Source organism: Mercenaria mercenaria, chromosome 13 (assembly GCF_021730395.1).
Source record: "Mercenaria mercenaria strain notata chromosome 13, MADL_Memer_1, whole genome shotgun sequence".
NCBI classification, from domain to species: domain Eukaryota; kingdom Metazoa; phylum Mollusca; class Bivalvia; order Venerida; family Veneridae; genus Mercenaria; species Mercenaria mercenaria.
Window position 1 is genome coordinate 80,492,643 of NC_069373.1, and position 23,726 is coordinate 80,516,368.

A 23,726-nucleotide genomic window follows, 5' to 3' on the forward strand; every position below is an offset into this window, starting at 1 on the left:
TTTCTGTACATGCGCATTACAACTTCCGATGTTCCAAATTTGGGGGAACATTTCAACGTAGGAATTTTCAGATTTCCTTCGATTGCGTACATTATTCCAGAAAGGTGACTAAGCCATCAGTTTACTCATCTAATGAGATACACAAGTACATATGTGTTTCTGGTAAAATCAACAATCCCAAAGAGTTTAAAAAGAACGCCCTTCTACCTACAACTGACAGCTCAAAGTTATCTCCCGTGAGTTCGTCCCTTGTAACTTGTTATGCTTTTTTTCTGTAAAACCGAAAGTAGAAAAAAGTAGGTCAATTTTTTGTGTAAACAAGCTTGAAGTTGTTTTTTTTATATTTTATTGGTCCTGTAGAATCTTCTTGAGTTCTGGTAGCCTTACTCATGATTTGACTTACCAGGATGGCTTAATTCCACAGGCACGGGTCCAGTGTTATTTTTTGTTTAACCCTTTTCCACACAAATATACTTTTTATATGTTAGTCAAATGAAAAAAAGATCGATGACAAAAAATCTGGTCACAGTATCATATAACATTGAAATAGTTGGTAACACAATGAGCTGAGTGTACTGCCAGTTACTGGGTCAAAGTACTTCAGGAACATATAGTGACTTATTAACCACAAATTTGGATATTAAATTCACCTGCTACTGCCCCTGATGATGCCTTCGAAACAATCAAATGAAGTTGCATTATTTATGGTCTCGTTAGTGAAATTGAGTCTCCAGGAGTCTATAAAGGTTCCGTAAAGAATAGTGAAAAAGCTACATTGCAATTCTTGGTACTGATAAAATTATGAAAGATTGAAAGGTGATAATTTCCTACGGTAGTTGTATGGAACACTCGCAACTTAGAATCTTCCAATGAGTTATAATTTCAGGACATTCATGACGGCAAAAAAGGAAGTGCTATTTCGCCCTAGAATACGCATTTTTTACGGTTTCATAAATATGTCAGTTGACTATCCACTTTGTTACATAAACAAACACTTTAATACAACGAATTGATTGTAAGTGTAAAATACTTATTTAACTGAAATTTGTCTTCTTAATAAATCTGAAAACGATTGTTGGTTGTACAGATGTAGATCTGATGTAAATACATACTTTATTGATATAGAAACACTAAAAATATTGACCAAGTGTTTTCAACTAAACCAGTTAGAGAATCATTGACCTATGTTTTGTGTATATACATGCAAATGTTTCATCATGTTTGCATCAATTCAGATCTGACATTTTTTTGTAACACAATGACCAAATGTGATTACATGTAATTTCCGAAAACGGTTGAAAATATATCAGTTGATTGACTTGAGTACCATTATGTATTGTAATACAAAACTGCCATAGAAATAGACATCTGCAGGCTTTTCACTATTCTTACGGGAGAGCCGTAAGAATAGCCTCCGAGGCTATTCCTACGGGACCGTAAGAATAGCCACTTCCAACATTTAAAGCCTTCCATAAATACTACACTGACCCCATAAATTGCTTTGAAATATACAGCACAAGTCTCTACGAACGAAATATTTCAGTTATCCTCGGTGATTTCATTCCAGATAGCGGACGTGATCCTGGTTTTTATCACTTCGTTTGGCAGCTGAAATCACCGAGGACAAAGAAGTATAAATACACAGAATGGCAACTGGCTGTAATCTCGCGTGAGCTCGTGTCAGAGCGTGATTCGGCGTTATCTTACTAAAAACAAACATCGACGAGCATGGAGTTACAATTTGTACCTTTAAAACTACATTTAAAATACATGTTAGCTTCTAAAACAAAATTAGTTTAATTTGAAATGGTCTTAAGACACAAAGTACACGGTTATTTTGCCATCAAAAGAAGCGTGGTCATACGGTGATAATTATTTTACCGATGAATAATTGCTTTCGCATACAAAATGGCGCGTGGAGAAAGCGCCACTTCCGGTAAACGAGATCTCGTTTTTTTATCACGGGAGGTCGGCGAGATTTGCTCTATATGCCTTTCAAGTTGCCAATCTATTTATTTTTATAGCTCTTTGCCGAGGATAACTGAAATATTTTGCTCGTAGAGACTTGTACTGTGTATTTCAAAGCAATTTATGGGGTCAGTTTAGTATTTATGGAAGGCTTTAAATGTTTCGAAGGTGCGATCATGCAGGTAGCAGCAGCAAGTGTATAAACTCCGATTTTGGAATGTTCTACAAAATTTGTTTGCTGAGTAGCTTCCCTGATAATAGTGTTGCGCTGGCATAGTTCACCTTTTCAATGTATATGGTGCTGTGACCAGATTTTTTGTCATCGATCTTTTTTTCATTTGACTAACATATAAAAAGTATATTTGTGTGAAAAAAAAAGGATTTTTTATATTAAACAAAAAATATACACTGGGCCCATGCCTGTTCTTAATTCATTATCTGTTGTATTCCTTAATCAAAATAATTCGACGTTCAGATTGTTTTATATTTGTGACTGGCAATCTAAACGTCAAAACTTTAAAGGACCAAAATAATGGAGGATGAATCACAGTACACAGTCATGTAAAATTATTGGTTTTATCGCTTGTGCATATTGGCGTGTATACAGGGTAAATGTTAATCGTGTACTGTACATACACCAAGAAATCACCAGAAAATTCGTAATTTTGGATATTGTTTGATAATTTTTACATAAATTAATGAGGAATTGAATCCCCTTTTGATACATGTAAGTTTTATTTGAATTTATGGCCAATTCGTGAAATAATCAGCATTTAAACCTATAGCATGTAAAGTGTCGGCAGCGATGAAAATTTCATCGGAAATTGTTTCAACTATTTTGGTCTTTTGAGTCTTTGATGCGAGTGAGGATATTGCCCATATGAAAAAATTATCTCGATATTTCCCTAAGGATCACGTCAAATTAGTTGGACTATTGTATTCCTTTGAACAGAAAGAAATCATTGTACTAGGGCACGTAATTTGATTGTTCCAAAGAACTTTTAAAAAAATGGTAAAGTTTTTTGTTTAACACTATTAGTCGACGAAAGTACCCACCTGAATTTCCAGGCGAACCCAGGGCAGGCATCATTTTTACCTCCCCAGCATCCAGTCTATAGGCCGATACTGCTGGAAACAGTACCAGTTTAAGTAAACACCCAGCACTGAACACTAGTCGGGATTACAGCCACGACTGGGAATCGAACCCGGACTGCTGATGTTGTAGTCCAACCTGCTTACCACTGTGCCACTGACTCCATTAAGGGAACACTTTCAGGTTTCTTGGGAGAAAATAATGTTATCTGTCTGTCTGCAATGTTGGGTGGTTAAAACCGCCCCCCAGTTTTAACCAGCGGTTTTAACCGGTTAAAACTGCCCCGGTCAATACTCCCTGAAGTGGTCAATACCGGTCAATACTGGTCGATTGGTCAATTAGTCAATACTGACTGTTAAGATATTTTGCATCTAGTTTATGAACAATTTAAATACTAATCCCCAATGATAACGTGATTCCCGCCGAAACGCGAGGACGAGTCTAATTCATGATAACTGATGTAATAACGGTTCATAATGCTTGCACATTACTGTCTGTCTTCTTTAACTTGTAGAAAAGCTTGATAACACTCCAAAGGCCAAGTTTATGACCCTGTCTTCATGAAACTTGGTCAAAATGATGATCTTCATGATCCTTAGCCCAAGTTCGAATCTGGATCATCTGGGGGTAAAAAAAAATCAAAGAAAAACCTTGTACATGCAATAGGGGCTGCATTTTTCATTTGATGTGCATGAAACTTGGTCAGAATGTTTGTCTGCATGAAATCTCAGATGATTTTTTATCTGGGTCATGTGGGGCCTAACACTAGGTCAGCAGGTCAAATCAAAGAATAAGCTTGTTTACACCCTAGGGGGCACATTTTTAGCTCGACTATACGAAGTATAAGGAGAGCTATCCTACTCGCCCCGGCGTCGGCGTCTTTCCGCGTCCCCACCTTGGTTAAAGTTTTGGTGCACTTTCTCTTTTTTCAACATATCTCTGTAATTACTTGATGGATTTGATTCAAACTTGAAATACTTATTCCTCATCATCATCCACATCATCTGACATAAGGGCCATAACTCTGGCACCAATATTTCACGAATTATCCCCCCTTTTCACTTAGATTTTCAGGTTAAAGTTTTGATGCACTTTCACTCTATCTCTGTTATTACTGAATGGATTTGATTCAAACTTAAAATAGTTGTTCAACATCATCACCCACATCATATGACACAAGGTGCATAACTCTGGCACCATTTTTTCATTAATTATTCCCCCTTTTTACTTAGAATTTCAGGTTAAAGTTTTGGTACACTTTCATTCTACCTCTGTTATTACTGAATGGATTTGATTCAAACTTAAAATAGTTGTTCAGCATCATCACCCACATTATATGACACAAGATGCATAACTCTGGCACCATTTTTTCATGAATTATTCCCCCTTTTTACTTAGAATTTCAGGTTAAAGTTTTGGTACACTTTCACTCTACCTCTGTTATTACTGAATTGATTTGATTCAAACTTAACATAGTTGTTCAACATCATCACCCACATCATATGACACAAGATGCATAACTCTGGCACAATTTTTCATGAATTATTCCCCTTTTTACTTAGAATTTCAGGTTAAAGTTTTATGCACTTTCACTCTATCTCTGTTATTACTGAATGGATCTGATTCAAACTTAAACAATTGTTCAACATCATTACCCTTATCATATGATGCAAGGTGCATAACTCTGGGACCAATTTTTCATGAATTATTTCCCCTTTTTACTTAGAATTTTTGGTTAAAGTTTTGATGCACTTTCACTCTGTCTCTGTTATTACTGAATGGATTTGATTCATACTTAAAATAGTTGTTCAACATCATCACCCACACCATATGACGCAAGGTGCATAACTCTGGCACCAATTTTTTTATTAATTATTCCCCCTTTTTACTTAGAATTTTAGGTTAAAGTTTTGATGCACTTTCACTCTGTTATTACTGAATGGATTTGATTCAAACTTAAAATAGTTGTTCAACATCATCACCCACACTATATGACACAAGCTGCACAACTCTGGCACCAATATTTAATGAATTATGTCCCTTTTTGCTTAGGATATACTTATATAGTGTTTTGATACATTTTATCTTTACCACTCTTATTACTTTAAGTTGATATTTTTGACACAGACTGAGCATCTATTGTGCAATATCTTCTTCCACAATTGGAGTCATTAAACACTCCAGTGACAGCTCTAGTTTCCTCAGATGTGCCCAGTTTCACTATCCAGCATCGAAATAGTCGAGCACGCTGTCTCCTGTGACAGCTCTTGTTTATTCTATCTTCATAAAACTTGTTCAGAATATTTGTTATCATGAAGTCTTGTATGATATCAAATCTTGGTCAAATGGGGTCAAGAACTAGGTCACTAGGTCAAATCAAAGGAAAAGCGTGAATACACTCTAGAGACCATTTTTTTTGCTCCAATCTTCCTGAAACTGTCAGAATGTTTGTTTTCATAAAATCTTGAATGACTTCTAATCTGGGTCATGTAGGGTCAAAAACTAGGACACTAGGTCAAATCAAATGCTTCAGATCAGAATCAGAATATTTGTCTCTATGAAATCACTAGGTGAAACATGTTTACACTGTTATGGTGGGTTACTCAGGTGAGCGACCTAAGGCCATATTGGCCCTCTTGTTTAAATACTAAAGAAAACATAAGTTTATTATTTTAAAACTGATGTATGATCGAGCAACTTGAGCAGTCAGATTGGTAAATACAGCTGAAATGGACTTTTTGGTCTAATTACATGTTAGCAGCCACCTGCCTTATCTTAAATGCACAGATTATGTTAATACCTTGGCTGGCTGCTTAATACAGGTTTGACTGTACATTTTCACATTGGTGTTTTATCTACTTTTCAGACTGTCAGACATGCGGGAAACATTACTAATAGGGATCATGTTACTGTGATTCAGAATGAGTCAATACTCGCTGGTAGATGATTCCTCTACGGCACTAGCCATGTTGCCTCAGGATGACCGGCCTACCAACCCTGCCAGTACCAGTACCAGTGCCAGTATCCTTGAAAAGAAAACAGACTTCAACATTCTAGAGAAACTCAAGTATTTGAGAGATAACAAAAAGTTCTGCGATGTGATTCTTGAAGTGAGGGGAGTTCAGTTTGTAGCCCATAAGAATGTCTTAGCCTCTTGGAGTCCTGTTCTCGGATCAAAATTGTACAGTGATGATCCAAAAGTGTATAAAGATCATATAATAGTGTACTATGATAACAGTGAGGTGTTCTCAGATCTACTTGACTTTATGTACAATGGTTATGTTGCACCGAGAGAAACAAATTTTCTACAGCTTCTCCATTTAGCAGTTAGTTTTCAAATCGAAACACTGAAAAATTACTGTGAGGAATTTCTAAGATGCAATCTCCACTTGGGAAATTTTGTCAGTACATATTTTCTGAGCAGAAAGTTCAAACTGGAGACTTTAGAAGAATATATTGTCGGATTCTTGCAGCTAAACTTGTCTGATGCTGTTAAGCAAGGAGAGTTCCTTTCACTGAAAGCGGAAAAATTCAACACGTTTTTATCAGAAGGTTGGATGAAGAAGATTAAACCAGAGATTAAGTTGTTCCTGATCATAAGTTGGGTGGGATATGATGTTCAGGAACGTGAAAAATATCTTGTAGTCCTTCTTGGGCATATTGACTGGTCCACTGTTGCCAACGATTTTCTCTTGGAGATCAACAGAACAGAGAATTTCTTCACTACCCATGAATCTAGTCTCTATTTACTGCTACAGACATTGTTTAGTGCTGGAATCCCATTAGGTCCTTATAAGGAAGTGTTTCCGCAGCTGAGACAAAATCATTCCGCCATTTTGAAAGAAGTGGTACACACAAATCTGTTGAAAGTTGACACCGAGCAGTTTAACCCAGTTACAATATCCGTTAAATTTAGGCCTTTTCTGAAAGATTCTGCTATAAATACTGACACCTCGCAGCTTCCATGCAATCTTAAAGAAACTGCAGTTAATACAGATGTAAACAGTCTCCACTTTGAAGAGTCTGAAAAAGAAGTTCAACCAGTTGAAGAACAGTCAACACTCATTGAAGAACAACCTGTAGTCAGTGAAAGTAGTAAGTATGAGCAATTTGAAACATTAGGAGATTTTATCGAAGCAGAGATCCATGAGATAAACCAAAAGGAAAAAGAAAGACTAATTTTAAAGGAGCACCAAGAAGAAATTACTGAAACATTAGTAGATCTGAAGGAAGAAAAAACTCCAAAAAAAACTGACAAGAAAACCACAAGAAGGTCAAGTCGTCAGACAAGTAGAAAAAAAGCTACTGGATTTTATAAAGATTTTAATGATGAAAATGACTTTGAAAGTTCAGCTGTGAAAAGAGATAGTGAAGAGTTTGAAGTAGAAGAAAGTTCTGAGAAAATTGTTCAGAAAGTAGAAGCAGAAGTGTTTGAAGTAGAAACCAAAGCAAAGTTTGAAGAAGAAGAAATTACCTCTGAAGAATCAGAGGAGAGTTTAAGTGAAGATGATGATGAAGAAAATGAGGGGAAGAAGAAGATAGAGAGGAGTAGGGTCAAAGGGAGACAATCTGGGAGAGGTTTGAAAAGGGGAAAGAGAAAAAGAGCATCAGATGCAAATGTTAAAGTCATGGGATGCAAATACGATGATTGTGCGTATATGACAAAATTCCCAACAAGAATGGAGAAACATATAAAAACTGCACATGAGGCTTCGTTTGATCTGAGATGTAATCTGTGTCAATTTGAAAGTAAAGAAGTGAGAAAATATAACAAACACATGAAAGAACATTTTCCAGGACCACCTTTCAACTGTGATTATCCAAGATGTACATACAGTTCAGAGAAGATACAGCCAATGTTAACACACAGGGCGGTGCATTCTGATGAAAGGCCATATACCTGTCACTGTGGTATGAGATTTAGAACCAACAACACACTCATTGCCCATAAGAAGGTTCATTTAGGTAAATATTTCTAAATGTCTCATTAAGGGGTTTGAGCAAACTTTTTGTTACATCTCTTGCATTAAGTTTAAATATTTATAATGTTAACAAAAAAAATCATTATCAAAAGAACAGTTATCACTTTTCAGGACCCATAATCATCAATAGAGTTTTTCTTAATCTTGTCAATTTTGAAAAACCTTTTGCAGTAATTTTTTGTGTTGCTAGATGAGTTTATTTGCCAAATTTGATAGAATCTGTATTATTTTAATGATTTTAGCCATTCTCGGACTTATAGTGTATAACATTATGGATGTATAGCATGGATTTATATGCATCCTTTAAAAGTTATAATCCTGAATCACTCATACGGTGTTACATACATGTTTTTTTCTTGCCTATTAGGTCGTAGTCGGGAAAGACTCGGTTGTCTGGATAAAAGGTCACCTTATCTTTTCTTTAGAGAAAATACAACCTGTACATTATGTATGTTCACAAAGTGATGTCAAGATAGGACATCAGAAACTGTATGAGTGATTTTTAGTTTACAATATTGTTGAAAATGTTTCAGTGATATTAACAATAAGCAAGAAAAATTATCTAACATGTCTGCCTGAAAAAGACAGGTTTTTTCCATTCCATGCTATCCCTTAGGTTGGAAAAACATAGTCTTATATAGGCAGGCATTTAAGATCCCTGTAGTTGATCTTCAGGTTGCCCTTAATAGTGATTGATTGTTTAGTGCATTAATTTGATTTTATCAGTCATTTGCAACATTATGCGCCCACATCTTACAATGTTTGCTCAGTTTAAAATTCTGTTTGTCTTGATTTGCATTTGAAACTATTTCATTACTACTAGTATTCAGTATAAAATGTTACAGCGGTCAGTTTACCTGATCATTGTTCTTTCAGTCTTTACTTATATTTACCCATTCCATACAAGTAAATGGCAATTTCCTTGAATGAATCAGAAGTGGAAGGCAATTGACTTGTTCAAGCAATGTTGTCAGAGTTGTCAACAGAGACCGTTTGCCTTGCTTGGAGCTCAAACAAGCATTTGCTTGATTTATAGGCTTGTCAATGAACTTCCCTTGTACTGAGCTAACTGGAGTGGGGAGGGGGTTTTTATGCTTGTGCTGTAACAGGGTAAGTAGTACTGTTGTATTGTTGTTTCAGGTAAGAAGGAGTATACCTGTCCAGATTGTGGAATCTCATTTGCCACGAAGAACACGCTAAGTCAGCATAGTGTGAAGCACAGTGATATGCGGCCCTATCTGTGTGATCTGTGTGGATTTTCTACCAAGTTTCAGTCACATCTTATTGCTCATAAACGCATACATACAGGTATGACATATGTATCTGTTTTAAGTTGTATATAAGGGACTCTGTCACCAAGTGGTTAAGGTCACAGACTTGAAATCTTTTGCCCTTGTCCTCTATGCTTGTGATGTAGAATTCTGTCACATGAGGAAGCCATCCAACTGGTTTAGGAAAGGTAGGTGGTTCTACCTATGTGCATTCCTGCAACTGAAATAATGCCAGTAAGGGTAGCTCAGGGTTTCAGAAATCTGCAAATTTATTGGTAGCCCATTTGGCTACCAAAATTTTAATCTGGTAGCCCGAACATTTAAGTTTATATGGCAATGGCCATTTCGGTTTATTTACTATGTGCTTCTATACTACAGTGGATGGTATGATTAAATTATTAGAGGTTTCATAATTTTAGCCATACGCGCATTGTTATAAATTTTGTTCTCTTTAATAGCAATTATCATTACTCCTTTTTTCTCATTTTAAAAGACAAAACTACATGCATTTAAACTGAGAAATGTTATCAGGAGTACTCCTGATAGTTATTGCAATGAAAAAGGAATGCAAATCAATTTTTATAAACTTGCAAATTCCTTAGAACGTACTAACTTAGAGCTGTATGAAATGTAATTTATCTCAAAATTATTTAAAGCTGATTCTGTCTGATTCTAAACATCTTTCTGGTTTAATAAACGGACTAGAACCGTGTATATAACGTCTCTCAGTTTCTTGGCACTGAGTATTCACTTATCCGAATTTATGTTTGTCCAAAATTCTGTATAATTTCTGATATTTTGCTAAATCATGGTCGATTTTGATTGCATGATAGGCAAGTATTTAAACTGAAAAGCATAAACAATCAGTGTAGGCACTAAACTGCCTCAATATCAAATATCTGTTCTTTCTGATCGCTTCATAAATATTGAGGTCAGCGAAACTGAAAGTACACTTTGGCAGGTGGCGCTAAAATGACGTAGTTTTAAGACTGGTTTGCATATTGTTTTAAACAATACCAATCAGCGACTTTGATGTTATTGAATCAGTCTAAAATCACTCGTGCACATGTTTTTGTAAACATTTGCCTGTGGGTACGATTAAACGGTTAATTGTTTGCTCATTGTGACAGTAGGTGGTAAGATAATTAAAGCCTCGGGGTGTATCTCTTGATAAACAAGGGTATTATAGACAACTATCAAAATTATATTTGAAGACTCAAGTATTGATTTCCAGGCTACTCGATACGGAGTTTCAAGGTAGCCCGGCGGGCACGCTCTGAAAAAATTTAGTAGCCCGACAGAATTTTCTGGTAGCCCTCGGGCTCCGGACATGGGATTTCTGAAACCCTGGTATCTGGAGTCTTTCTTGACCATTGAAACCTGGAAAAACACCCTATGTCCTAAAGTTTCTGCCTTAAATGATCAACTAAAATATAGCAAATGTTAGCAGTAGATTATGTGCTGATAAACTAATTGTCCTGTATAAGACTTGGAGCAGTAAGATTTTTTTCCCCATTTATTCATTGAATTCTGTAAATTTCATAGACACTGTGGGGAATCACATGATCAAAATAATCTCTAAACCAAAGTTTTATTTTGAAGAACATGAATAAATTTCCTGTCATGATAAGATATGAAATTTACATAGCCTATCATATGACTAATGAAAATTGTTAAATTAACATGGAGTTGACAATATATATGTAGTTTTAGGATACATGTATGTTGGTGTATGATAGGCTGTATCTTAGATTTACAGCAAAAGATTCTTTAATATTATCCAACATTATTCATAAATTTATTTTCGTTTAGAGATTATTTTGATCATGTGATTACCCACAGTGATAGAACTACATAGGATGATGTGAAAGATAATTTTGGTCTTGCACTAAAAAGAATAAATATTCTCCGAGCATATTTTACTTTCCTGAAATTAACTGTTGCTCTATAATTAGTCTTGTCTCGAAGAATGCTTTGAAAAGGTGTCATTTTATCTAGCATTGAATTTTTACTATCACTTTTAAAAAAGGAATGAAAGTGAATTGAACAAAGGTGATGTCCTAACACAAACTGTAACACAAAATTGTAAGGCTTAGTTTTGACATGATTTTCTGATAATTGTCCACAATACAAAGCCTTAAATTTTGTTTCAGGGTCAGTATTGATCACTGTTTAAAAAACTTATTTTTGTCATTTGTCAGTTCTGTGTAATATTAAAACAGCATTATGCTTTGTCATGAGATAGCAATATGTATACCCAGTCCTGCTTATTACAGGTACAGCATATATTCCAGAAGACTATGTCTAATGAATGGGAATAGTATATTGTTAAAAATCAGGAAATGTTGTCATGGTTGTGAGGGATTTATGTGCCCGAAGGGACGTATTATGTTATGACGCCGGTGTCCGTCTGTCCGTCCGTTAGCAATTTCGTGTCCACTCTTGAACCCCTTGAAGTATTTCAAAGCCACTTGGCACAAATGTTCACCACATTGAGAGACGACATGCAAAGCGCATGTTTCGGATGGCTCGCTTCAAGGTCAAGGTCACACTTAGGGGTCAAAGGTCATATGACTTTGTTTCGTGTCCGCTCTGTAACTCTTGAACTGCTTGAAGGATTTTAAAGAAACTTGGCACAAATGTTCACCACATCGAGACGACGTGCAGAGCGCATGTTTCGGATGGCTCACTTCAAGGTCAAGGTCACACTTAGGGGTCAAAGGTCATATGACTTTGTTTTGTGTGTATATTGCTCTGCATTGCGATGCTCTTGTTTTTATTTGGCAGATCCTTTTTTGTTCACTTACTTCCCTTTTATGTTACTATAAATAGCTTATTTTGTAACTTTTTTATTATTGGCCGTAAGGAAAAAATGAAACCACTTTTCTGTAGTACAACATGGATGGTACCTCCAAGTTTTAGGTGGTTTTTTTTGACATATTAGATTTTTTTTTCTGTCAACTTAGAATTATTTTTTTGAATTTCTACCCTTTGTTTTTCCTGTCCTTTGGGCTTCAGCAGTCAAGTTCTTTAAATTTTGCTCCCATCCTCCTCTGAAATAACCCTTTGGGCGTATAATGCCCCGCTTGGCGGAGCTCTTGTTTTCATTATATTTGCTAACTGTCCATATTAGCGAAAGAACAAACATCGTGAACATGCTATTGTTGTTATGAATAGATCTATACAAATTGTGAATATTCTACTGCACCAAACTACTCTAGTGGTAAATTTAGCCTTGCAAAAATATCAGATTTTATGGTATGCATGGTTCCTGTTAGCACTTAGCCTGCTGGTGGCAAGTGATTCTGCCTTCGCAACCAGTGCAGACTAAGATCAGCCTGCACATACGTGCAGTCTGATCATGGTCTGCACTGTTTGCCATTCAGTCAGTATCTTTTTGGTAAGCACACCTTTTAACAGTTAATGGTACTGTCCAAATTGAAAGATGGACAAGTTAATAATAGAAATTTAGCAGGGTAAGGGTTAAATAAAAGTGTTTCTATCATTTATAAATGTGGTCTTTTCTTTTTGTTACGTTACAGGGGAAGTTTTCAAGTGCCAGTTCCCAAACTGTTCCTACTTCACTCCGAAACGAAGCCAGCTAAAGGCGCATATGCGTGCTCATCTTGGTATTCGCGCTCATGTCTGTGAGGTATGTGGGAAAACGTTCATAGAACGAAGCCATTTGGTCCGTCATGAAAAACTTCATACAGACAGCAGACTGCAGTGTGAAAAATGTGAATACTCAACAACAAGGAAAGATAAATTGAAAGATCATATTAAAAAGCACCATAGTGGTGCTGCAGCCCTAAAACCTGTAAAGAAAGCAAAAATGATCAGTACAAGTAAATCAAAGAAGTCTGCTGCAAATGATAATGATAGTATTATTAAAGAGGACGAGAGTTTGGAGGTGAATACGCCACTCATGGTGAAATGGGATCATGGTAGCTACTCGTTAGCTCAGGATTCACAAGACTCGCCAATTCAGGAAGGCGATACAGAACCTCTGCTTAACACGGAAGGCGACTATTGTGTTCTTAGAGAGCAATTAGGAACTGGCGAACCTATGCAACAAATTTTAACAATAGATCAAATTAATGGGTCAATTAGCGTTGCTAAGGCATTAGACACGTCTAATATTGTGGTACAAGCTGCAAGTCCTATCGTCAACAGCGAAGCTTCACTGCAAAATCAAGCAGTGACTGTCATTTCTTCTAGTGTTCCTTGCCTAAATATAGTGTCGAGTCCGGATCATATTAATTCAGTTGTGAATGGTTCTATAGTGTCGTCTGGAGCAGAAACAACAGATCAAAATTCACAGACTTACACAATTATACAAACACCTGCCGGGACAGCAACACAACAAGAATATGGGGGCCTCAGTGCATTCATGGCTTTGTTTTAGACACCAATTTAAACCGAGTAGTACATTTTCTTAGCGAAATTATTTTTATTGAACATACTTTATTTATAAGAGAATGCATTCTCATATCTAATTTGAGCATAAAATGCTATTATAACAGACTGCTGATAATCAGAGGCTGTCCTTACTTCCTGTCATTAACACTTTAAAGGTGGTCAATCAGATTTGAGCATTTTATGACATTTTTCAGATTTTGTATGTTCTTTTTGAAATTTACCTAAGGAACAAAACTTTAGACATGTTACATAGAGTTAGATCCCTATTGGAAATGTGTATTTTATGAAATTTTGAAATTACCTCCCTTTAATATAAAAGTATTTAAAGAGTATACTATTTCTATTGATTTCAATATAATTTCTAGTTTTACATTTTGTATTTGATAAATATTGGAATATTTCAATAACTCGAAACAAATGCAAGTTTTAAAACAGCATGTAGCTTCGGAATTCATCTATTTTCAATCTGTCCTGGTTGCGCAACCAAGATAGACAATAAGTACTTATAAACATTAGTGCTTATATTCATATTCTAGCATAAAACTGCTGTTCTTGTCACTTTTTGGGTGTGTTTTAACAAGAGAGAAATCGTATATTAACAGAGAGAATGATGCACGCGCTCACATGCTGTTATAACACCTTTTTAGCTCGACTATTCATAGAATAGTAGAGCTATTGGACTCGCCCATGCGTCGGCGTCCGCGTCCCGATTTGGTTAAGTTTTGTATGTAAGCTGGTATCTCAGCAACCACATGTGGGAATGGATTGAAACTTCACACACTTATTCACTGTGATAAACTGACTTACATTGCACAGGTCCCATAACTCTATTCTGCTTTTTTACAAAATTATGCCCCTTTTTCGACTTAGAAATTTTTGGTTAAGGTTTTGTATGTAAGCTGGTATCTCAGTAACCACTTGTGGGAATGGATTGAAACTTCACACACTTATTCACTGTGATAAACTGACTTACACTGCACATGTCCCATAACTCTATTTTGCTTTTTTACAAAATTATGCCCCTTTTTCGACTTAGAAATTTTTGGTTAAGGTTTTGTATGTAAGCTGGTATCTCAGTAACCACTTGTGGGATGGATTGAAACTTCACACACTTATTCACTGTGATAAACTGACTTACATTGCACAGGTCCATAACTCTATTTTGCTTTTTTACAAAATTATGCCCCTTTTTCGACTTAGAATTTTTTGGTTAAGGTTTTGTATGTAAGCTGGTATCTCAGTACTCACTAATTGGAATGGATTGAAACTTCACACACTTGTTCACTGTCATGATCTGACATGCACAAAGCAGGTTCCATAACTCTATTTTGCTTTTTTACAAAATTATGCCCCTTTTTCGACTTAGAATTTTTTGGTTAAGGTTTTGTATGTAAGCTGGTATCTCAGTATCCACTAATGGGAAAGGATTGAAACTTCACACACTTGTTCACTGTCATGATATGACATGCAGTGCAAAGGGTCAATAACTCAACTTTGCATTTTACAAAATTATGCACCTTTTTAAACTTAGGAGTTTTGGGTTAAATTCTTATATGTAAGCTGGTATCTCAGTACCCTCTAATGGGAATGGATTGAAACTTCACACACTTGTCCACTGTCATGAGCTGATAAGCACTATGCAGGTTCCATAACCCTATTTTGCTTTTTTTAAATTATGCCCCTTTTTCGACTTTCGTATTCATTCAGTCGACAAGGCTGTTGAATAGTCGAGCGTTGCTGTCCTCCAACAGCTCTTGTTATATTATATTATGCACGTTCTGTGGCAAAGCGAAAATGTATTATGGCCCCAAAATGGATAATTCAAATGGAAATGACATCAATGTGAAAAAACAACTCCAAAATTCCTGCCCATTTCATGGAAATTTAATGACGTTGAGGGATAATGTATTCATTTATTAGTTTTTTCGCATTTTATGCTAGAATAGCGTTAGCGCATGTTCATTTCATGTTATAACATCTTCAGAATCCCGAAAGATCATTATAACATGAAAAAACATGGGTTATCCCTACATTATTTCTTAACCAAAATATGTTTATTTAATTTATGCTAAAATAATGCTGTCTCGCATATTTTCTCACTTCGAGGTGAGATATATTCAATATTCACGAAAAACAAACAAATTTTTCTTTTTATTTTATGCTCAGTTACGTTGAGATGTGCATTTTGCAACAGTTTTTAATCTCAGTGCAGGAAACAGACGCGCGTAAACAGATATGACGTCAGACATGTGACGTTAGAAAGACGCACACAACATAAAGTTCCATTTTATTTTATATTTTGCTGCATAATGTTATGAAATTCTCACTAAGTAAAATAATTTGAATCGAGAAATATACTACAAGAACAAAGTGTGACTACAATTTTCATCCTGTTTTAAGCAAATAATATAAAATTCATACACAGTGTATGAGGGGGCGGAGCTATACCTCTCACAGTGTGAAAATATTGATTTCATATTTTTTCACTGTTAGTGATGAGATATAAAAATATTTAACTGATAGAATACAGTATTTCATTAGTTAGCATAAAATAAAATAATCAGTTGGTTAAGTTTAGAACAAATCCATTAGTTGACAAAACAATTTTGAATGAAAATTTCCCAAATGACTGTTCTATTTATGGGATTTTACTGTTTTTCAGTTGTTTTGCTACATCATATTAAGATTCCATGTGTTTTTAGATTAAGTAAAAAGCAGTAACTTATTTTTGAACAATTATTAAAATGCCATTCCACAAATTTTCTTAAATTATCTGTTTGTTGCAATTTTTCCCACTTTAAAGATACAGACATTCTCAAATTTATGGAAAAGGGCATGAATTGTGTGTGTTTTAAATCTTTCATTATCAGTTATAAATACATTGTTCTGGTGTTAACATTTTGAAAATTCACTAATTTAGAGATGATTGAGAGAATTTTTTCTTTATTATGCTGAAATTATTGAAGATAACGGATGACAGTATTTTAACCAGTACACTTTACATTAAATTTATCAATAAAATTTAAAATCTAAAAATTGAAGCCCCCACAAAACAGCCATTTTGGCCAGACCACAAATTGTAGTGCCCAGAAGATTAAATTTTGGTAAATACTTGCTTATTCAGCTGTGTAAAATACAACTAAAGCCTGCTAAACTACTATTTGGTTCACACCAACAGAGGGATTTTGCAAGAACAGTTTCCTTATTTTGCAAGAACCAAGTATATCATTGTAAGTGTATCTTGATATGATATATAATTGTATTTACGGGAACCTTCTGAATGTTAAAGAAGTCTTGAATCAATTTAATTTTACAGATAAACTTGGAGATCTTGTAAAAATAGTTTGTCAAAGAAATTTTGTCCCTTTTTCACATTTACAGATAACTTAGATTATAAGGAGAGATGCAGTTTTAACCTCATCAAGACTTAAGCCTAAGATATCTTAGTGAATTGAAAACACCTTTGATTTTCTTACTTCGCTTAGGTTCGAAGTATAAGTCAGTTTCAATCAAATTTACAGTATTAAAGTATCATGATAATTGAATTTGCCCAATATCCTTGATTTCTTTGTTAGAATTTATGAACATTTCCTACTTCTGCTCAGAAACAGGTGTTGAAGAGTTAAAGGTATTAAAAAGTTGTTCCAACCTTGTTTCCATTACTGTTTTATTATGAACATTCATTTTTAGCTCACCTGTCACAAAGTGACAAGGTGAGCTTTTGTGATCGCGCGGTGTCCGTCGTCCGTCCGTCCGTGCGTCCGTCCGTAAACTTTTGCTTGTGACCACTCTAGAGGTCACATTTTTCATGGGATCTTTATGAAAGTTGGTCAGAATGTTCATCTTGATGATATCTAGGTCAAGTTCGAAACTGGGTCACGTGCCTTCAAAAACTAGGTCAGTAGGTCTAAAAATACAAAAACCTTGTGACCTCTCTAGAGGCCATATATTTCACAAGATCTTCATGAAAATTGGTCAGAATGTTCACCTTGATGATATCTAGGTCAAGTTCGAAACTGGGTTACGTGCCATCAAAAACTAGGTCAGTAGGTCTAAAAATAGAAAAACCTTGTGACCTCTGTAGAGGCCATATATTTCACAAGATCTTCATGAAAATTGGTCAGAACCTTCATCTTGATGATATCTAGGTCAAGTTCGAAACTGGGTCACGTGCCATCAAAAACTAGGTCAGTAGGTCAAATAATATAAAAACCTTGTGACCTCTCTAAAGGCCACATTTTTCATGGGATCTGTATGAAAGTTGGTCTGAATGTTCATCTTGATGATATCTAGGTCAAGTTCGAAACTGGGTCATGTGCCTTCAAAAACTAGGTCAGTAGGTCTAAAAATAGAAAAACCTTGTGACCTCTCTAGAGGCCATATATTTCATGAGATCTTCATGAAAATTGGTCAGAATGTTCACGTTGATGATATCTAGGTCAAGTTCGAAACTGGGTCATGTGCCTTCAAAAACTAGGTCAGTAGGTCTAAAAATAGAAAAACCTTGTGACCTCTCTAGAGGCCATATATTTCATGAGATCTTCATGAAAATTGGTCAGAATGTTCACGTTGATGATATCTAGGTCAAGTTCGAAAGTGGGTCACGTGCCGTCAAAAACTAGGTCAGTAGGTCAAATAACAGAAAAACCTTGTGACCTCTCTAGAGGCCATTTTTTTCATGGGATCTGTATGAAAGTTGGTCTGAATGTTCATCTTGATGATATGTAGATCAGTTTCGAAAGTGGGTCACGTGCCATCAAAAACTAGGTCAGTAGGTCAAATAATAGAAAAACCTTGTGACCTCTCTAAAGGCCATATTTTTCATGGGATCTGTATGAAAGTTGTTCTGAATGTTCATCTTGATGATATCTAGTTCAGGGTCGAAACAGGGTCATGTGCGGTCAAAAACTAGGTCAGTAGGTCTAAAAATAGAAAAACCTTGTGACCTCTCTAGAGGCCATACTTGTGAATGGATCTCCATAAAAATTGGTCAGAATGTTCACCTTGATGATATCTAGGTCAAGTTTGAAACTGGGTCACGTGCCTTAAAAAGTCTCCCACAAAACAGCCATTTTGGCCAGACCACAAATTGTAGTGCCCAGAAGATTAAATTTTGGTAAATACTTGCTTATTCAGCTGTGTAAAATACAACTAAAGCCTGCTAAACTACTATTTGGTTCACACCAACAGAGGGATTTTGCAAGAACAGTTGCCTTATTTTGCAAGAACCAAGTATATCATTGTAAGTGTATCTTGATATGATATATAATTGTATTTACGGGAACCTTCTGAATGTTAAAGAAGTCTTGAATCAATTTAATTTTACAGATAAACTTGGAGATCTTGTAAAAATAGTTTGTCAAAGAAATTTTTCCCTTTTTCACATTTACAGATAACTTAGATTATAAGGAGAGATGCAGTTTTAACCTCATCAAGACTTAAGCCTAAGATATCTTAGTGAATTGAAAACACCTTTGATTTTCTTACTTCGCTTAGGTTCGAAGTATAAGTCAGTTTCAATCAAATTTACAGTATTAAAGTATCATGATAATTGAATTTGCCCAATATCCTTGATTTCTTTGTTAGAATTTATGAACATTTCCTACTTCTGCTCAGAAACAGGTGTTGAAGAGTTAAAGGTATTAAAAAAGTTGTTCGAACCTTGTTTCCATTACTGTTTTATTATGAACATCCATTTTTAGCTCACCTGTCACAAAGTGACAAGGTGAGCTTTTGTGATCGCGCGGTGTCCGTCGTCCGTCCGTCCGTGCGTCCGTCCGTAAACTTTTGCTTGTGACCACTCTAGAGGTCACATTTTTCATGGGATCTTTATGAAAGTTGGTCAGAATGTTCATCTTGATGATATCTAGGTCAAGTTCGAAACTGGGTCACGTGCCTTCAAAAACTAGGTCAGTAGGTCTAAAAATACAAAAACCTTGTGACCTCTCTAGAGGCCATATATTTCACAAGATCTTCATGAAAATTGGTCAGAATGTTCACCTTGATGATATCTAGGTCAAGTTCGAAACTGGGTTACGTGCCATCAAAAACTAGGTCAGTAGGTCTAAAAATAGAAAAACCTTGTGACCTCTGTAGAGGCCATATATTTCACAAGATCTTCATGAAAATTGGTCAGAACCTTCATCTTGATGATATCTAGGTCAAGTTCGAAACTGGGTCACGTGCCATCAAAAACTAGGTCAGTAGGTCAAATAATAGAAAAACCTTGTGACCTCTCTAAAGGCCACATTTTTCATGGGATCTTTATGAAAGTTGGTCAGAATGTTCATCTTGATGATATCTAGGTCAAGTTCGAAACTGGGTCACGTGCCTTCAAAAACTAGGTCAGTAGGTCTAAAAATAGAAAAACCTTGTGACCTCTCTAGAGGCCATATATTTCATGAGATCTTCATGAAAATTGGTCAGAATGTTCACGTTGATGATATCTAGGTCAAGTTCGAAACTGGGTCATGTGCCTTCAAAAACTAGGTCAGTAGGTCTAAAAATAGAAAAACCTTGTGACCTCTCTAGAGGCCATATATTTCATGAGATCTTCATGAAAATTGGTCAGAATGTTCACCTTGATGATATCTAGGTCAAGTTCGAAAGTGGGTCACGTGCCGTCAAAAACTAGGTCAGTAGGTCAAATAATAGAAAAACCTTGTGACCTCTCTAGAGGCCATTTTTTTCATGGGATCTGTATGAAAGTTGGTCTGAATGTTCATCTTGATGATATGTAGATCAGTTTCGAAAGTGGGTCACGTGCCATCAAAAACTAGGTCAGTAGGTCAAATAATAGAAAAACCTTGTGACCTCTCTAAAGGCCATATTTTTCATGGGATCTGTATGAAAGTTGTTCTGAATGTTCATCTTGATGATATCTAGGTCAGGGTCGAAACAGGGTCATGTGCGGTCAAAAACTAGGTCAGTAGGTCTAAAAATAGAAAAACCTTGTGACCTCTCTAGAGGCCATACTTGTGAATGGATCTCCATAAAAATTGGTCAGAATGTTCACCTTGATGATATCTAGGTCAAGTTTGAAACTGGGTCACGTGCCTTAAAAAACTAGGTCAGTAGGTCAAATAATAAAAAAAACGTTGTGACCTCTCTAGAGGGCATACTTTTCATGGGATCTGTATGAAAGTTGGTCTGAATGTTCATCTTGATGATATCTAGGTCAAGTTTGAAACTGGGTCAGTTGCGGTCAAAAACTAGGTCAGTAGGTCTAAAATTATTAAAATCTTTTGACCTCTCTAGAGGCCATATTTTTCAATGGATTTTCATGAAAATTGATCTGAGTGTTAACCTTGATGATATCTAGATCAGTTTTGAAACTGGGTCACGTGTGGTCAAAAACTAGGCCAGTAGGTATAAAAATAGAAAAACCTTGTGACCTCTCTAGAGGCCATATTTTTCATGAGATCTTCATGAAAATTAGTGAGAATGTTCACCTTGATGATACCTAGGTAAAATTCAAAACAGGGTCACGTACCTTCGAAAACTAGGTCAATAGGTCAAATAATAGAAAAACCTTGTGACCTCTCTAGAGACCATATTTTTCAATGGATCTTCTTGAAAATTGGTCAGAATTTTTATCTTGATAATTTCTAGGTCAGGTTCAAAACTGGGTCACATGAGCTCAAAAACTAGGTCACTATGTCAAATAATAGAAAAAACGATGTCATACTCAAAACTGGGTCATGTAGGAAGAGGTGAGCGATTCAGGACCATCGTGGTCCTCTTGTTGATTGAAATCATTATGACACGTTTTACTGCCTAACCTTGAAGCATGACTCTCCTCATAGATATTTGTTAATATAGATATTTGATATTTGGAACATTGAAGACTAGTGTCAGTTCACAAGTTCTGTGAATTTGGAATCATAAATGGAATAATGCTAGAATAATTTCATTATTTGTTTCATGTTTCTATTTTTCACTGACTCTGTTTGTGTGATTAAATTGCAATTTGTTGTTGTATTATGTAAATAGATACCCTAACTTATTAAAGTAAACGATTCATGAACTGAATATTCTTCTTTATTTACTTTCTCCTTAGACTGTTAAGTATTAAGTTGAAGATGGGTTTGGACTAAACGCTTGTTGCAATAAATTCTTAATTCTGTTTGATCCGATTTTGGCTTGCATTCTCGCTATAGTTAAATTTCATACCTACAGTAGTTAAAGTTATAATGTTGATTGCCTGTGGTGAGTAGATGAACCCTATTGTGTTAGGGGTCAAGGTCACATTGACATTGAGACTGTTTTTTTTCTGCTCAATAACTAAAGTTCCATTTGGGCAAATGTCAAGGTTGCAACATTCAAAATCATACTTACTTGCCTCTTGAATGGCCATTATGGGTCATATGTCTTTTACAAACAGTTCCTTATCTGAAAGTATGGTTTTCTTCGCTCAAAAATTATGTTTTGCCTATGACTTCCAATTGTACAAAACAAAATGATCTCAGACGTTTAAGTCAGTAACATACTTGTCACCTGTACAAGGATAGGGCCTGTTTATGACACTAACTACCCGTAGTTAAAGTTACAAAGTGGGACAATTTATTAGCTTGACTATACTCGACCCGGCGTTGGCATCCTTCCACATCCGCACCTTGGTTAAAGTTTTGATGTACTTTATCTCTGTATTTATGTCTCCCACCACACAGTGGTGTGGGAGATATATTGATCTACTGCTGTGTGTGTGTCTGTCTGTTACAAATCTTGTCCGTGCTCTAAGTTGAACCGTTTTCATCCGATTTTCACCAAACTTTAACAAATGTGTTCACCAAGAAGTCAACGAGTTAACGAGCCAAATCGCCCCAGGCACTTCAGAATTATGGCCCTTGAATTACCGAAAATCGCTCTGTACACAAGTGTTGTCCGCACTTAAGTCGAACATTTCTTATCAGATCTTCACCAAACTTTAACAAAATGTGTTTGCCAATAAGTCCTCAGCTAAGTTCGATAACTAGCCGAATCTGCTCAGGCACTTCAGAATTATGGCCCTTGAATTACCGAAAATTGCTCTGTACGCACTTGTCCGCACTCTTTAAAGGTGGTCAATCACATTTAATCAACATTTAATGACATTTTCTACTTTTTGTATATTCTGGTAGAGAATTATTTAAGGAACAAAAAGACCGATTACATAGAGTTAGATTCCTATTTGAAATGTATATTTTAATTTTTTTATAAAATTTTGTAATTACTCCCCTTTAATATGAAAGTATATAAAAAGCTGGGTATTTCTTTTGATTTCGATACAATGTCTATATTTACATTTGCATTTGATAGACATATCAACTATTGAACAATCTGAACCAAAATGCATGTTTTAAAGCTGTGTGTAGCTTCTGAATTCATTTATTTCCAATCTATCTTGGTTGCGCAACCAAGATAGGCAAAGGGAGGTAATAATAATTTTTCAAACTTGCGTTTCTAATGAATTCCATCTAAATACATAATTTTTAATGCAAATATTTTACAAATATATTACAATATGTCTAATATTTATAATTTCCTTAGGCAAAGTATGTTTATCAAATTTATACTTATGATAAAATAACTTTATCTTGGTTGGGCAACCAGGATAGGAAAATGAAATTTTAAAAATACCTCCAGTGAAAATCTAATTTGTATTAAGTGTTAAGTGAACACAAATGAGTGTAAATGATCAGATGCTAAAGTTTCGAACAAATCCGTTACATGGCCAAAATCTGATTATCCACCTTTAAGTCGAACATTTCTCATCAGATCTTCACCAAACTTGAACAAAATGTGTTTGCCAATAAGTCCTCAGCCAAGTTCGATAACTAGCCAAATCGGCCTAGGCACTTCAGAATTATGGCCCTTGAATTACCGAAAATCACTCTGTACACAGATGCCAGTGATACATGTATTGGTGCATGGTTGACTCAGATAGAATCTACGTAAATATTCAGATGATTAGGCAGTTGTGGGAGACATGTGCTTTTTCTTAAAAGCAGCTCA

The 23,726-nt window shown here is 35.6% G+C and overlaps 1 protein-coding gene across 2 annotated transcripts; it reads left to right on the top strand.

The window, feature by feature from the left end:
- Positions 1 to 9: 9 nt before the first annotated feature.
- Positions 10 to 17,920, top strand: LOC123529051 (zinc finger Y-chromosomal protein 1-like). Of its 2 annotated transcripts, none has more exons than XM_045309238.2 (4): positions 10 to 104; positions 5,928 to 8,026; positions 9,184 to 9,351; positions 12,857 to 17,920. In XM_045309238.2, exons 2-4 carry the CDS (start codon positions 5,983 to 5,985, stop codon positions 13,717 to 13,719), a joined length of 3,075 nt encoding a protein of 1,024 aa, XP_045165173.2. In that variant the 5' UTR covers positions 10 to 104; positions 5,928 to 5,982; the 3' UTR covers positions 13,720 to 17,920. The 2 variants fall into 2 exon arrangements, with proteins under 2 accessions (XP_045165173.2, XP_053378427.1); XM_053522452.1 differs by lacking the exon at positions 10 to 104 and adding an exon at positions 2,424 to 2,695.
- Positions 17,921 to 23,726: the final 5,806 nt, after the last annotated feature.

Excerpts from the sequence above, each read along its gene's own strand:
- LOC123529051 (XM_045309238.2), top strand. The coding sequence starts at position 5,983 with ATGAGTCAATACTCGCTGGTAGATGATTCCTCTACGGCACTAGCCATG. Across the intron at positions 8,027-9,183 it reads CCATAAGAAGGTTCATTTAG|GTAAGAAGGAGTATACCTGT; the intron begins GTAAATATTTCT and ends TTGTTGTTTCAG. Across the intron at positions 9,352-12,856 it reads TCATAAACGCATACATACAG|GGGAAGTTTTCAAGTGCCAG; the intron begins GTATGACATATG and ends GTTACGTTACAG.